This window comes from Triturus cristatus, chromosome 8, assembly GCF_964204655.1.
Source record: "Triturus cristatus chromosome 8, aTriCri1.1, whole genome shotgun sequence".
NCBI lineage: Eukaryota > Metazoa > Chordata > Amphibia > Caudata > Salamandridae > Triturus > Triturus cristatus.
This window is the reverse complement of record NC_140591.1, coordinates 1,526,034,564-1,526,051,111: the sequence shown is the minus strand read 5'-3', so window position 1 is coordinate 1,526,051,111 and position 16,548 is coordinate 1,526,034,564. Positions and strand designations below refer to the sequence as shown.

At 46.7% G+C, this 16,548-nt stretch overlaps 1 protein-coding gene across 2 annotated transcripts in view; it reads left to right on the top strand.

Moving 5' to 3' along the window:
* LOC146806060 (chymotrypsinogen A-like) overlaps nt 1-15,384 on the top strand; it is a 66,998-nt gene extending 51,614 nt beyond the window's left edge. For both annotated transcript variants that reach the window (XM_085623366.1, XM_085623365.1), the window contains exons 6-7: nt 9,096-9,229; nt 15,058-15,384. In XM_085623366.1, coding sequence (XP_085479492.1) covers nt 9,096-9,229; nt 15,058-15,219 — 296 coding nt within the window. In that variant the 3' untranslated portion in view covers nt 15,220-15,384. The remainder of the gene's footprint in view (nt 1-9,095; nt 9,230-15,057) is intronic.
* Nucleotides 15,385-16,548: the final 1,164 nt, after the last annotated feature.

The following is a 16,548-nucleotide window of genomic DNA, read 5'->3' as shown; positions in this document are numbered from 1 at the left end:
GGTGGTGGTAGAGGTATTAGTGGTAGTATTGGTGGTGGTATTAGTGGTGGTGGTGATGGTATTGGTGGTGGTGATATTGGTATTGGTGGTGGTGGTATTGGTGGTGGTATTAGCAGTGGTGGTATTGTTGGTGGTATTGGTGGTGGTATTGGTGGTGGTGGTATTGGTATTGTTGGTGGTGGTATTGGAGGTTGTGGTATTGGTGGTGGTATTGGTATTGGCAGTGGTGGTGGTGGTGGTGGTGATATTGGTGGTGGTGGTGGTATTGGTGGTGGTTGTGTTGTTGGTATTGCTGGTGGTGGTGGTGGTATTGGTGGTGGTGTTATTGATGGCAGTGGTATTGGTGGTGGTGGTGATATTGGTGCTGGTGGTGATATTGGGGGTATTGGTGGTGGTGGTAGAGGTATTAGTGGTAGTATTGGTGGTGGTATTAGTGGTATTAGTGGTGGTGGTGGTGGTATTGGTGGTGGTATTAGCAGTGGTGGTATTGGTGGTGGTATTGGTGGTGGTGGTATTGGTATTGTTGGTGGTGGTATTGGAGGTTGTGGTACTGGTGGTGGTATTGGCAGTGGTGGTATTGGTATTGGTGGTTGTGGGATTGGTGGTGGGATTGGTGGTGGGATTGGTGGTGGTGGAATTGGTGGTAGTGGTAGTGAGAGTGGTGGTGGGATTGGTGGTGGTTGTGGTGGTGGTGTTGGTATTGCTGGTGGTGGTGTTATTGGTGGTGGTGGTGTTATTGGTGGTGGTGGTGGTATTGGTGGTGGTATTCGTGGCAGTAGTGGTGGCGGTGGTATTGTTGGTGGTGGTGGTATTGATGGTTATGGTGGTACTGGTGGTGGGGTATTGGTGGTGGTGGTGATATTGGTGGTGGTGGTGGTATTGGTGGTGGTTGTGTTGTTGGTATTGCTGGTGGTGGTATTGGTGGTGGTGTTATTGATGGCAGTGGTATTGGTGGTGGTGGTGACATTGGTGCTGGTGGTGATATTGGTGGTGTTGGTGGTGGTGGTGATATTGGTGGTGGTGGTATTGGTGGTGGTTGTATTGCTGGTGGTGGTGGTGGTATTGGTGGTGGTGTTATTGATGGCAGTGGTATTGGTGGTGGTGGTGATATTGGTGCTGGTGGTGATATTGGTGGTATTGGTGGTGGTGGTAGAGGTATTAGTGGTAGTATTGGTGGTGGTATTAGTGGTATTAGTGGTGGTGGTGATGGTATTGGTGGTGGTATTGGTGGTGGTGATATTGGTATTGGTGGTGGTGGTATTGGTGGTGGTATTAGCAGTGGTGGTATTGTTGGTGGTATTGGTGGTGGTATTGGTAGTGGTGGTATTGGTATTGTTGGTGGTGGTATTGGAGGTTGTGGTATTGGTGGTGGTATTGGTATTGGCAGTGGTGGTATTGGTGGTGGTGGTGATATTGGTGGTGGTGGTGGTATTGGTGGTGGTTGTGTTGTTGGTATTGCTGGTGGTGGTGGTGTTATTGATGGCAGTGGTATTGGTGGTGGTGGTGATATTGGTGCTGGTGGTGATATTGGTGGTATTGGTGGTGGTGGTAGAGGTATTAGTGGTAGTATTGGTGGTGGTATTAGTGGTATTAATGGTGGTGGTGATGGTATTGGTGGTGGTATTGGTGGTGGTGATATTGGTATTGGTGGTGGTGGTATTGGTGGTGGTATTAGCAGAGGTGGTATTGGTGGTGGTATTGGTGGTGGTGGTATTGGTATTGTTGGTGGTGGTATTGGAGGTTGTGGTACTGGTGGTGGTATTGGTATTGGCAGTGGTGGTATTGGTGTTGGTGGTTGTGGGATTGGTGGTGGGATTGGTGGTGGGATTGGTGGTGGTGGAATTGGTGGTAGTGGTAGTGAGAGTGGTGGTTGGATTGGTGGTGGTTGTGGTGGTGGTGTTGGTATTGCTGGTGGTGGTGTTATTGGTGGTGGTGGTGTTATTGGTGGTGGTGGTGTTATTGGTGGTGGTGGTGGTATTGGTGGTGGTATTCGTGGCGGTAGTGGTAGTGGTGGCGGTGGTATTGTTGGTGGTGGTGGTATTGATGGTTGTGGTGGTACTGGTGGTGGGGTATTGGTGGTGGTGGTGATATTGGTGGTGGTGGTGGTATTGGTGGTGGTTGTGTTGTTGGTATTGCTGGTGGTGGTGGTATTGGTGGTGGTGTTATTGATGGCAGTGGTATTGGTGGTGGTGGTGATATTGGTGCTGGTGGTGATATTGGTGGTGGTGGTAGAGGTATTAGTGGTAGTATTGGTGGTGGTATTAGTGGTGGTGGTGATGGTATTGGTGGTGGTATTGGTATTGGTGGTGGTATTAGCAGTGGTGGTATTGTTGGTGGTATTGGTGGTGGTATTGGTGGTGGTATTGGTATTGTTGGTGGTGGTATTGGAGGTTGTGGTATTGGTGGTGGTATTGGTATTGGCAGTGGTGGTATTGGTATTGGCAGTGGTGGTATTGGTATTGGTGGTTGTGGTATTGGTGGTGGGATTGGTGGTGGGATTGGTGGTGGTGGAATTGGTGGTAGTGGTAGTGAGAGTGGTGGTGGGATTGGTGGTGGTTGTGGTGGTGGTGTTGGTATTGCTGGTGGTGGTGTTATTGGTGGTGGTGGTGTTATTGGTGGTGGTGGTGGTATTGGTGGTGGTATTCGTGGCGGTAGTGGTAGTGGTGGCGGTGGTATTGTTGGTGGTGGTGGTATTGATGGTTGTGGTGGTACTGGTGGTGGGGTATTGGTGGTGGTGGTGATATTGGTGGTGGTGGTGGTATTGGTGGTGGTTGTGTTGTTGGTATTGCTGGTGGTGGTGGTATTGGTGGTGGTGTTATTGATGGCAGTGGTATTGGTGGTGGTGGTGATATTGGTGCTGGTGGTGATATTGGTGGTGGTGGTAGAGGTATTAGGGGTAGTATTGGTGGTGGTATTAGTGGTGGTGGTGATGGTATTGGTGGTGGTATTGGTATTGGTGGTGGTGGTATTGGTGGTGCTTTTAGCAGTGGTGGTATTGTTGGTGGTATTGTTGGTGGTATTGGTGGTGGTGGTATTGGTATTGTTGGTGGTGGTATTGGAGGTTGTGGTATTGGTGGTGGTATTGGTATTGGCAGTGGTGGTATTGGTATTGGTGGTTGTGGGATTGGTGGTGGGATTGGTGGTGGGATTGGTGGTGGTGGAATTGGTGGTAGTGGTAGTGAGAGTGGTGGTGGTATTGGTGGTGGTTGTGGTGGTGGTGTTGGTATTGCTGGTGGTGGTGTTATTGGTGGTGGTGGTGGTATTGGTGGTGGTGATATTGGTGGTGGTATTCGTGGTGGTAGTGGTAGTGGTGGCGGTGGTATTGTCGGTGGTGGTGGTATTTATGGTTGTGGTGGTACTGGTGGTGGGGTATTGGTGGTGGTGGTGATATTGGTGGTGGTGGTGGTTGTGTTGTTGGTATTGCTGGTGGTGGTGGTGGTGTTATTGATGGCAGTGGTATTGGTGGTGGTGGTGATATTGGTGCTGGTGGTAGAGGTATTAGTGGTAGTATTGGTGGTGGTGGTGGTGGTATTGTCGGTGGTGGTGGTATTGGTGGCAGTGGTATTGGTGGTGGTGGTGATATTAGTGGTGGTGGTGATATTGGTGGTATTGGTGGTGGTGGTATTAGTGATAGTATTGGCGGTGGTAGTATTGGTGGTATTGGTGGTGGTATTGGTGGTGGCATTGGTGATATTGGTATTGGTGGTGGTGGTACTGGTGGTGGTACTGGCGGTGGTGGTATTGGTGAAGGTGGTGATATTGGTTGTGGTGGTGATATTGGTGGTATTGGTGTTGGGGGTGGAGGTATTAGTGGTTATATTGATGATGGTATTGTTGGTGGTATCGTTGGTGGTATTGGTGGTATTGGTGGTGGTGGTGGTATTGCAGGTTGTGGTATTGGTGGTGGTATTGGTATTGGCGTTGGTGGTATTGGTATTGGTGGTTGTGGTATTGGTGGTTGTGGGATTGGTGGTGGTGGTGGGATTGGTGGTGGTGGGATTGGTGGTGGTGGGATTTGTGGTGGTAGAAGTGATGTGGTGGTGGGATTGGTGGTGGTGGGAGTATTGGTTGTAGTGGTATTGGTGGTGGTATTGGTGGTGGTAGAGGTGGTGGTATTGATGGTCGTGGTGCTGGTATTGGTGGTGGTATTGGTGGTGGTATTGGTGATGGTGGTGTTGGTGGTGGTGGTGGCATTGGTGGTGGTGGAAGCGGTATTGGTGGTGGTGGTATTGGTGGTGGTATTGGTGGTGATGGTATTGGTGGTGGTGATATTGGTGGTGGTATTGGTGTTGGTGGTATTGGTGGTATGGGTGGTGGTGGTATTGGTATTGCTGGTGGTATTTTTGGTGGTGCTGGTGTTGGTGGTGGTGGTATTGGTGGTGGTATTATTAGTGGTGGTGGTGGTATTGGCAGTGGTGGTATTGGTATTGGTGGTTGTGGGATTGGTGGTTGTGGGATTGGTGGTGGGATTGATGGTGGTGGGATTGGTGGTGGTAGTAGTGATGTGGTGGTGGTATTGGTGGTGGTGGTATGGGTGGTGGGGGGATTGGTTGTAGTGGTATTGGTGGTGGTAGAGGTGGTGGTATTTATGGTGGTGGTGGTGGTATTGGTGGTGGTGGTATTGGCGGTGGTGGTATTGGTGGTGGTGGTAGTGGTATTGGTGGTGGTATTGGTGGTGGTGGCGGTATTGGTGGTGATGGTATTGGTGGTGGTGATATTGGTGGTGGTATTGGTGGTGGTATTAGTGGTGATGGTATTGGTGGTGGTGGTATTGGTGGTGGTATTGGTGGTGGTGGTATTGGTATTGCTGTGGTATTGGTGGTGGTGGTGGTATTGGTATTATTAGTGGTGGTGGTGGTATTGGTGGTGGTAGTGGTATTGGTATTGGTGGTGGTGGTATTGGTGGTATTGGCATTGGCAGTGGTATTGGTGGTCGTATTGGTGGTGGTAGTGGTGGTATTAGTGGTGGTGGTATTGGTGGTGGTAAGGTTAGTGTTGATAGTGGTGGTGTTGGTAGTGGTGGTGGTATTGGTGGTGGTGTTTTTGGTATTGGTAGTGGTGGTATTGCTGGTTGATGGTATTGGTGATGGTTGTATTGGTGGTGGTATAGGTGGTGGTGGTAGTATTGATGGTGGTAGTGGTGGTGGTTTTGGTGGTGTTGTTTTGTTAATAAAACAGACTTTCTAAAACAACCCGTCAGGTGGCTTTAGTACTAGGCCTGGGCGGTAAATTCCGTTCCGATGAAGGAATTTGCGGAACTTGGGTAATTCTGCGTTCCGCATAGAATCCGGCACTGGCAAAAATTCCGCGATCCGCGGCATCGTGGAATTTTTTGCTGGTTCGCGCTTTCAAAATGCGTGTTTGCGAGATATTTCCCCCGAGCACGCAGTGTTCCCGAACAGGAAAAAAGCATTGCGGACGGGCGGAACAAGCAATTCCGCGTGTTCGCAGAAGTCTGCGTGCTCGCTGAGATTTTTTACCGTTTCGCTGAGCTTTGCGTAGAATTCACATGACTTAATTTGCTAATCATTTCTAAATCCATTTTACTTGGATGGGGAGTTCAAACAGACACGAAATAATATAATATCGAGTTAAAGTGATTGAAAGCAGTAGCCCGTGTACGGGGGCGGCCGCGCACCTTAAAATAACACAAGTGGTTTCAGTTTCAGCTGAAGCAGCGCATGTCCGGCCTGCAGTAAGAGAAACTCAATAAAGTTAATAGTGCTTACAGACTAAATAACAGGTCCCATGTAACAACTGAAGTAAAAGGGCCAGTCGCCATGGGAGGGTACAAATTAAGACAAAGCTGTACTAAGGAGGGACAAACAAGCCTATTAACGAATCTGAAGGCAGCATTTACGAAAGACAATGACACAAGCCAATGAAAAATATGGGAGGAGAGTGGGCGCGGCTTCTCTCCCATACTCAGCAGTCTCGCACTGCTTGCTAGGCTAAAAAATTATGGAAATCTTTACAGTTGTGTCTCATTGATGAAATAGTTAGATCTGTCAACCACAATTGGAAAAAATAATAAATAAGATTGGAAGATGGAAAATCATTTTCAAGTTCCAATTCCAATTACTGGATCCTTGGAGAATCTGCATATCCAGGCAACCTCATTCACTGGATTACAAATACATTTTTGGTTGCAACAGACCTGTCTGGATGAAAGGCAGAGAACCCTGCCTTTGAAGGCGCAAATAAAGGGTTAAGGAATGTATCCCCTGACCCCAGAGGATCCTGGAAACTGGCATTTTGTACTGGATATGCAGGTGCAGAGGATATGAAAATCCAGATCGCAGATGAAATGAACCATGAAACAGGAACTTGACGTAGATTTGTATACCCCAACTCAGCCACAGATTTTCGAATCCTGATTTTCTTAAAACATACACAGAGCAAACTGTGCATGATGCAGTATTGTGTTGTTCAGTGAACACAGTGTACGCATGGTTGTGCTCAGGGCACAGCTAACCTGGTTAGGGCAGGTGCATAACCTGACTGCAGGCCAGGATCTTGGCTTAGAGGCTGCTGTGTAGTTATGCACAGATTATTTGTGCAGGGGCTAGTGCATTACCAGTGTGTGGCCAGTCTCTGGTCGGGAGGGTGCTATGCAAAAGCCATGCATAGATTATCTAGAAGGACAGGGCTGGCATTGACCCTTGCCTTTGCAAGGCAGTCTTTCTCCTTTATCTAATCTGTGCAAAGATATCTAGTTGGGACATTCACATTGGAGCTTAGCATCGGTATTTATGTATGTTAGGATATCTGTTACTTCAGACTATAACTACAACATCTTTCCTCTTTGATCTTTGTGAAGAAATCTGTTTGCAGACAGTTATTACACTATTATTGTCTGTATTTTAATCATGTGAGTTACCTCATTGATTTTATGGAAGGATATCTATGACTATAGACTGTAACTACAGCATATAAACCTTATAAGGATATCTAGTGGTTGACAAGAGTATTGCAGGGTTTCATCTGCACCAACTATTTTCGGATATTTATTACTTGTGAGTGGAACTGAAGTGACCTTTCTTCTGTCAGTAATCGTTGTCAGGATATCTAGGGTCCGATTTAGAGTTGGGTGGATGTGAGTCATCTACCACAGACAACAAGTGCCCCATCCACCCTATTTAGAGTGTATAGATGACTAGACCCTCAAAACAGGGTGGACGGGACAACCACCAAACTATAAATCAGGTTCCGAGTTCCATATAATGGCGCTACAGATGTATATTTAAACTTAATTACTGTGAGGATATGTACTACCGATGATTGGAACTGCATCCGCTTTTTCTCTCTTTATAAGCTGTAGGAACATCTAGCTGCTGAAAGTGACACTGCATGTTTTAGTCTCCAGGCATCTCTATAAGAATTATGATTCGGTAACATTTTGACATTTCTTCTCGGTATAATTCTAAGGTCACCTATTTGCTGAATGTCATTCTATTCGCACGTGATGAATGGACTGATGGTATCAATTATGTCATCTGTGACGTCACTTATGGCATGCAAGCTCATGTGTAGCGCTTTGGGGAACATTTTTCATTTGAATCCAGCACAAATCTAGGAAAATGTCATGGATGATACCTGAATTGTTGTACGCCAAGTGCAGTAAACATCCATGACTAGAAAACTGAAAGAGGGATTTTAAAATGTCGCAAAGTTTATGAAAAAGAAAATCATAGTGCAATATTGCGAAAGGGAGTAGGTGCAATTCTACAGATTAAGGATGTAGGGCCAGATTTCGAGTTTGCATGTGGTATATCCTAATGCTGTTGCAATAAAGTGAACGGGGTCAGATACATATAAGGACTTGTCTCCCTGCCCTTCAAGACTGTGGATTTATTTCACTTCCAGTTATGGTCGGTCCGGTGCACTGAAATCCAGCGCCAGTTGTTCTACCCTAAATTAGCGAATGACTGTTGCTGCCCAGGGGCTCATTGGCAATAATTTCAAGAGTTTCCAAGTGGCACCAGTTGTGCTCCACCGTTGGACTCTAAAGAGGAGGAGGAATTGCGAAATTGGAGGGAGGGACTTCTGCCATCTTTTGTCATTTGCCCTACAGCTACAAAACACAGAGCACACTCACCTCATGTTTTCATATGCATCTTTTCTGGAGAATAAAGCCTGTTTCATAACAAGTGCAATGCATGCCAGTGCCGTTAAACTTTGCATATTATGCATGTATACATTAATCTGGATGGGAGGGGAGGGCATGTGAGGTAGGCAAGGTTGGATTGGGATACAAAATCGGCCCGGGGACACCAAAAGAAAAAAGTGACCCACATTTACCTATCGACTTTCCACAAGACGCTGCTTCAGCGAAGTTTTATGAAAAGAAATGGGGTGGGGGGCATGTTTTATTAACTTCACTTAGATTTAAAAAAAATGCACAGATTAGTTCACACTGCTGAGCCTCACATGAATGCAAGTGAGACAACTTCTGCTCAGGCCTCCTGCTCCCGCTCAATCAGCATACAATAATGGGCCGGCCCAGCGAGAGAAAGGGAGTGATACCTCCACCCATCTGCCTCTAGAAAGGCCACTCAGGCACCCACTGGGCCACTGGCGGCACCCTAACAGCACAGACAGCCCCCAGGCTGCCCAAAAAGCAGCCCGCAGCTGGAACTCGGCCACCAGCCCTTCAGCCATTTCCCAAATGCCCGCGTTACCTATCCAACCCTGCTTTAGGGTAGGTCTTTCAGTCACACCATATGAATGCTACTGACGTATCTTTATGAAGCAACTCCAGCAAAGAAGGTAACCAGAATAAACAGCCAAGTGAAAGGTTTTCCAGGCATTGCAGGAGACAGCACAGCAGAGAAACAGGAGATTGCGGTGCATTTGTGGCTTTGCTGACTCTTAACAGTGCATCTGAAAACTTTTATGAACAGCAGTTAATGAAAAGAAAACTAAAATGTATTTCTGCAATCTTTTTATAGTGGGTGATGACATTGAACAATGAAATCTAGCAGCACATAAGTTTAAGCTTCCTCATTTTGCCGTTTTGTGTTGATGTTATTGAGTTTCGTGCAATGCAGAGCCAAGCATAATTTCCTATTCTCTTGATGTTCCATTTTCCACAGCGCTTTTTATTCCAAACAAACTGCATCAGGCGGCTGTTCCTCTCTTGATGAACATAGACTGTGAGGCCTACTACGGCAGTGTCATCTTTGACTCCATGATCTGCGCTGGAGGTGCAGGCTCGGCATCATGTGCGGTGTGTATAGCTCAGGCTCTGTTGTGTCTCACACCTGTAGACTTCCCTTTAGATCTTTATGGAAGGAGGCCTCTCTCCACTAAATGTCTGCTGCGGGATTCCTGGCTGCAAATTATAAGGCAGCAGACACCAGGAGACTTCCACCATGTTGAAATTGGATGTTGGTACTCACAGCAGGATTTTACACGGACATCTGGTGATACACACCCATGCACCCCACACTACAGGCGTGATTTTGATGTCTTGTGGAAAGTCATCCAACAGACTGTCGAAGGCTTTGTGCCTGACATCGAGGGTTTCCCTCTGACCTCTGTTTTATAATGACGGCAGTCAGAGGAAAACCCTTGGGGGGATTCCAATGCCTGCCGGAAGAAGAGTGGAATTGTAATCCCATGAATGACGGCGAAGCCAGCTTTGGCTCTGTCGTCGGGATTACAATGTCGGTTACTGACAGCCTTTCCATGTCGGCCTTTCTGACATGGAAAGCTGTTGGAAAGTGACTTTTGGGACCCCTAGCAGGGCTTCCTCCCCCTTGGCCCTCCACTATGGGGCCTCAGGGACACCTATGTTGCCTCCCTAAACATCCCTGCACCGTGTAGCAGGCACCGTGAGGTTTGCAAACATCCATCTTCTAATGGCAACTTGTGCTGAGGGTCTTTTCCGCCTGCTACACAAGCTGCCATTGGAAAACAGATGTTTCCAACCGCCCACAGGGCAGTCGCAACCAAATTGTTTGGTCGGAACCGATGACCAATGGTCGGGCGATTCCGATCTGCATCGATGTCGTCCATCCGACATCGTAATGATGCCTTATGTCTCAGGAAATCTGCAGGCCCCTCCGGCCAAAGTACATTACAGCTGAAAGTGCATGCATGGCAAATTGGGGAACAATATCCAGGGACTGCCTAAACTCTGGTTAGGAGTTAGGGGGATATGGTTACTACCATCTTTGCACCCTAGAACACCAGGATCATCTTTAGCATTGTCCTCTCTGTGGTGTGTAAATGCATCTTGGTGAAAAATGACTCCCAGGCGTTCTCCTTGTGCCATGGTGGGGGTGCTTGTGATCACATAAAGGTACCCCAAGAATTGCTATGACGCCTGTTGTACGCGCTCCTTTCCACGCACTTCCTAGGATTTCCACACGCACTGGTGTGCAAGCACTGTAGTACCAGTAGTACAAAGATAGGTATCACAAGGATTGCTCATTTCCCATGGCTACAGATGTCTTGCTTCTAGCTCTACCTTCCATGCTTTCAGAATCACATTACTACCCCTTTTATTATGGGCGCGAGACTCGTGCATCAGCTGCTGTGTTCGGATCTGGAGAAGTTAGTACATCGCTCATGGTTAAAAAGAGCTATATTATTGATAACTTGTTAATAATTTATTATAAAGAAGACAAGCTTGTAAAGCCATAATGGAGACAGGCAGCCTGATTCCAGTCCTCGTCCGTGTTTAGAAGTGTACTTTATTATTTGGGGCCATTCTCTTTTTGACTGCAAGCTGCATTGCCGATGCAATGCTTTTAGTCCTCACCTTTTTTCCAATGTGCTCTGTAAACTGACAGGAGATGTCCTTATTGTCCTGATTTTGGACTTGCTGGTATTAATAAGTAAACCTACCGGAAGCCTTTAAAAAGTGGACATTGCAAGAGCGGTCTTAAGGGGATCCTTCAGATCTCTTAGGTCTGGCACATCCACTACGATCCACCATGTCTGGGTCATCAACATTGATGCCTTTGTTGTACATCTCAGAAGCAGGACAGGGGGAGGGATGCAAGGTTTGAACAAAAGAGAGGCTGCCAAAGCGACTGGAGGAGCATGGCTGGTGTGGAGGAGCAAAGAATGGGCAGTACACAGGCAAGACAGAGAAAGGGGCTGTGAGATAGTGGAAAAAGGAAGAGAGGGAATGCTTGGAATGAGAGGGGACAGGAAGCAGGTTTCCAGGAGACAGCAGTCTCACATAAAGGTAGAAGGTCGTTAAAATGTCCTTCTTGTCGTAAAATGAGAGAGTATAGGAACGAGAAGGAGTCGTGATCATCGCCGCAGTACCAGGAGCAGGGAAAGGTAAAGGAGCGTCAGGCAGTCTATTTCAAAGCAGGAGCATTCAGACTCAGTACTTTGGAAGCACCATAGCACAACCCCCTTGTAACCTGCAGGAAGCTAGGGGCACTCTGTATAGCACAGCCTGTCACTTACTTACTATGAAGGAGTCCCTGGGCTGTGCCTGCTGGAAGCTTGCATCACAGGATCTGTGGGGAGTCTGGAACATCTTCCTCTGGGGGGTGGAGAGGGTTCCTAATGTGAAGTATCACACTTTAAGTCAGATTTTTCCCAAACACTGAGTAGTATCTGGTAGAAAAACAATGACATACAAATACTAGAGAGACATTGGGGCATATTATCAAGCACGGCATTAAAATTATCACCGCTTTAGCGGCAGAAAACTGCAGCTACAGCGGCGATAATGGGCTTGATAATATGCCGCAGAGAATTCCAATAGAAGCCAATGTTGAAACCAGATAATTCTAACGCCGTTTTTTGATAATATGCCCCATTGTTCTTTCTGTCAATCATTGTTTACTGGTCTATTTGAAATTGATTTCTGCACTAGATAAAAATGTTTTTGCTCAGAAGGTTGAAAGGTGATACTCCAATTACCACCCCCATCGTGGTTTTCCACTGGACTTTTGAAGGACAGTTGCTATTATTATTATTAATTTAGAACTTGTGGGCTGCTTTGGATTTTGGCGGAGAACGTTCTCACACAATGGTGATGAAGTACCTTCTTCATCAAACTGAATGTCTGCCTGCCTGATTTACAAGCCGTATGTTCGAGCGGCTCCAACACTGACATGCTCCTCTGGCAACCCAACAGAGTTGCCAGAGGTTCACATATACCTCCATCCAACTGATTTAGAGTGGACAGTATTATGTATTTTTTTGCTGTTTGTCACCGCCAGGTAAAATCTAGTGATTAGAGATATAAAAAAATGAATGACCCCCACAACATATGATGCCACTCTCATGGTGTGGGGACCACGAATTTGACTTTTTTCAAAAACTACTCTCACTTTGGGAATTAGTTTTTGGTAAAAGTAAAAAAAAAAAAAGTTTGACTTGCGGCCGTCATGTTTGACAGACCTGTCCGTCAAACTTTGACAACACTAACAGGAACCTCCTCTACTGTAGTTCCTGCCAATGTTTAGAGTTGTTCGTAAGGCTGGCAGACAAATCGAAATGTGGTGGACAGAGGACCATTGGCATGATGGGAGCAAAGTACTCTGCCATACTGAGTGACTTACCTTCACTCGCCAAACTCAGCGGTTCTCCTTTTATTGAGAGTGATAAAGGCTGCTGGAATTCAAACCCGAGACCATGAAGTTAACAACAGATTCTTGGAGCAGGTGTAATAGTTCACTGAGCCACCAGAACCAACAGAGTGTCAGATGGAAAGCAACACACTTCCTACGCCTGACTATTTTTCCAGTGATACCTGCACCCGGAGCTCACAAAAGTTTATACTGAAAGGCTGATATGGGAAACGTTTGAAAGGGGAAAAATATGTTGACGCAGGCTTCCTTTACCCCCGAAGTTGGATAATATTGGGTCCCTCGAACCAGTAGTGATTGATATGTGCTCTGTGGATAAAAAATGGCGCACACAGAAAGACAGACTGTGCAGAGACAGAGGGGCATATTCACAAGCCCCTTCTGCCACGGGAACATCACTTTTTTGGACTTTCCTGTGGTGATAGGGCCAGAGCCCTATTCTCAAGGCAGCGTTAACTTAAAGCCACGTTAAGTGGCTTAACGCTGCCTTGAGAATGGGGTCCCTTTCACGCTAAACTTAGCGTGAAAGGGGGCGTGCAGTGGGTGTTGCGGTGGGCGTACCACCGCAACACCCATTGAGTTCAAGGTCGGCTCTAGGGCGGTACGACTGGTGCCACCGCACCAGGTGCTGACTCTTCAAGGGGGCGCCGTCCTTGGAAGTATTATATAGCTTTAAAAGCACCTGCTGCTGCATTGCTAGCCTCTGGCAATTCTCATCCAGGAATAAAAATTTCAAGATAACTAAGGTGACTAATGTTCTTCCTGGAGAGAGAAGGAGTTTTGTCTACTGGAAGTCTTAACTCATTGTGTGGTAGCACAGAGGGTTTATATGCCTGCTGCCAAGAATGTGTACCATGCAGATCGGAAAGTGCATATATTTTAAATCAGTCAGTGCTTTTGTCAGAGAGATCCTTTTGTTACTGGCAGTGTAGATGTTAAAATCCTAACATGGAACAGTGAGCTAATAACTGTCAAAGAGCTGCATGCAAACTGCAAGATATAGATTAGAGCTTTATGATTTTTCCTCTGTCTTTCATTATTCTAATGTTTCAAAAGGGTTCATTTTGGTAAGACTAAAAAATCCCTATTATTAAATGTAACCCCAAACCATGGGGTTATGTTTTCAATTCTGAGTTTGTGCTTCTCAAGAGCAAGCACTCTTAAACTAAAATGTCTACCGGTATGTATGTCAAGTGACTCATACACCTTGTAGTCTTCTGGCTTATGTAACATTTCCTATACACTGATTTACACACCTATGATTCATTGGCTCTATGTAGTGTGTGTGTGATGGAAAGTGCTCTGACACCCTACACTGGTATAGGAGGTGCTATTCAACTAATTAAATACATGTGAGAAAGAGTGATTATGGAGACTTGAGGGGGCACTGTGAAAGGGTGGTAGTGAGGGAGTCTGTGGGGGGCACCATCAAACATTGTCGCACAGGGCGCCACCAGTGCTAAAGCCGGCCCTGATTGAGTTTGACGCTACCGTCTATTATCAAGGGCGGAGATAATAGGTTGCAGCGCCAAACCTAAGACCTGGAAAAATCAGGTCTTAAGGGGGCTAAACGAGGAGAAAAGCGTTATTTCGCCTCGTTTTTGCTTTTTCAATGTGTGCTGCATGCAGCAGGACACATGAAAAAAGCAAACTGGCATTTTAGGTTTGTTAATGTACAGGAAGGGACACCATGTACAGGAAGGGACACCTTCCTGTGCATTAACAAACCTCCCTGCCCGCAGACACCCTTCCGCTCCGGTGCAAGGGTGCCTGTTTTGGCTTTAAGTCCTGAGACTTAGCGCCGTCGGTGGGGGAAACGCCAGGCTGCACCACATTTTTGTGAATAGGGTGCAGCCTGGCATTTCCGAAGTGGCGGTGAGAGGCCAAGGAGGCTAAAGCCTCTCACCGCCACTTCTTTGTGAATATCCCCATAACACTTGTGGGCCTGCCTATGTTTGTGTGCATAAGCACACACTTAGTTTAACACGAGCAGGAGTTTGAACATATATTAGGGAAGAAAACAGGAATGTGGAAATACTTTTACATGCAAATGTGCATTTAGGTGCAAAATAATTTTAATGTGTAAACTCACCACGGTTCAGTGGAGGGACTTTTAACTGTACAAAAAGTAATTAGAAGAAAGGCCATATTTAGGTTCAAAATCACTTTTACAGTTCACAAACACAGGTAAGAGGAAGTTCAACTTTGGTGCAATAGAGTGGTATCAGATGCAGGAGTAGAACGGCATTTTTGTTTAAAATCACTTTATAGTGTAAAAACATCATTGGTACAACGTTGGCTGGGATTAAAACTAGAAGGTAAAAATACATTTAGTTGAAATATCACATTAAGGTGTAGAATTACCATTTGTTCAACATGAGCATGTGCAAAAGTACATTTTGTCACAAAATAAGAATATACGTAATCAGTGAGGGTATTTGTACCGGAGTCTGAGTGCACGTCCTCTGACCTTCTCGTGCCCTCTTGTTTGCAGGGTGACTTTGGAGGCCCTCTGGTCTGCGAGAGATATGGCGCCTGGTACTTGGTTGGTCTGTCGTCATGGACGAGTCCTAACTGTTCTTCCACTATGCCTGCGGTGTACTCGCGCCTGACCTGGTACCGAGAATGGATTGATGAAATTGTCATGTCCAATTGACTCCAATGAGAAGAGCGCGCTGCCTGTACACTGCCCACAGCTGCTTACCCCGTTCTTGTGAGGGGCTGCCCGTTTCCATCAATGCTGTGCTACTTATGTGACTGTTATTGGCTTACCTGTCAGTGTTAATTCTCAAAGAACAACGACCACGCTGTTTCCTACTCACTCATTGGTTTCATTCCTTCATGCCAACTGAAGTGTATGTCTGCCTGTGTGAATGCCTGTGTGTAGTTCAGTGTGCACCTGTAGGCCTGTGCCTCTCTTTCATGTCTATATATTTTTAGGTCTCGCCTGGCGTTAGCAGCGTGCATGCGATGCTCTCGCCATGCGAGGGCTTCTTGGAATCAATACGGATTCCAAAGCATTCAGAGGCGGACTTGAAGCCCCGCCCATCTTTTTAATTCGCTGGTGTCATCCTCCATGCTAAACGCTGGCTCATGATTGAAAAGGAGGCTTATTAGTCCCTCCTTGTTACCCCCTGTCCACTTTTGGCCCCGCCCACCGGGATTGGATCTCTCACTTGCGGCGTTACACGGTCTACTTCATTAGCTGGGACAACCTCTTTCTTTGTGATTGTGCCTGCAAATTGCAGTCTGTGCCCGCCCTGTAAAGAGACGTTCATGTCCCCCAGCATGGAACTCCTCTCAGTGTAAATAATAATCGATGAAGATGTTCGCTGCAATCATGCATCACCCCGGGGCTCTTTAAATATGTCTGCCCGTGAATATAAACATCGTGCAGGCCCGGACAATCCATCATCTTCCGGGACAAGGTGAACATTCCGCACAGGCCCTCAGGAGTCACGCCACGTGATTAGCGTGGAGGCGAAGCCGCCCTTGATGGAATCGCCACTCCCCCCTCCAAAATCTCTCCTATACAGTACCGGCTAATGCATGGGAGCAACAAGAGGTAAGCCCGCTGCAACTTAAATCTTAAACGCTTTTGAAAGAAGTGATATGGGATGGGGTTAAACAGCAGAAGCAGCGTTTCACAAAAAACTTGCCAAAATCCGTGTAATTCTTTCCTCGTAGTTGCCCATGCCTGTCCCCCTGCTGTAGTTTCCTTAATGATGCTGCGATAACCAATGGAATCGCCGCTCCCCCCTCCACCCCCTCTACTATACAGTACTGGACAATGCATGGGAGCCACAAGTGGTAAGCCCGCAGCCAATGGAAACTTAAACGCTTTTCAAAGAAGGATTCTGGGATGGGGTTAAACAGCAGAAGCAGCATTTCTCCCAAAAATTGTAGAAATCGGTGTAATTCTTTCCACGTAGTCATCCATGCCTGTCCCGCAGAAGAGTAATGCGGGGATTGCATTCTTCGCTTG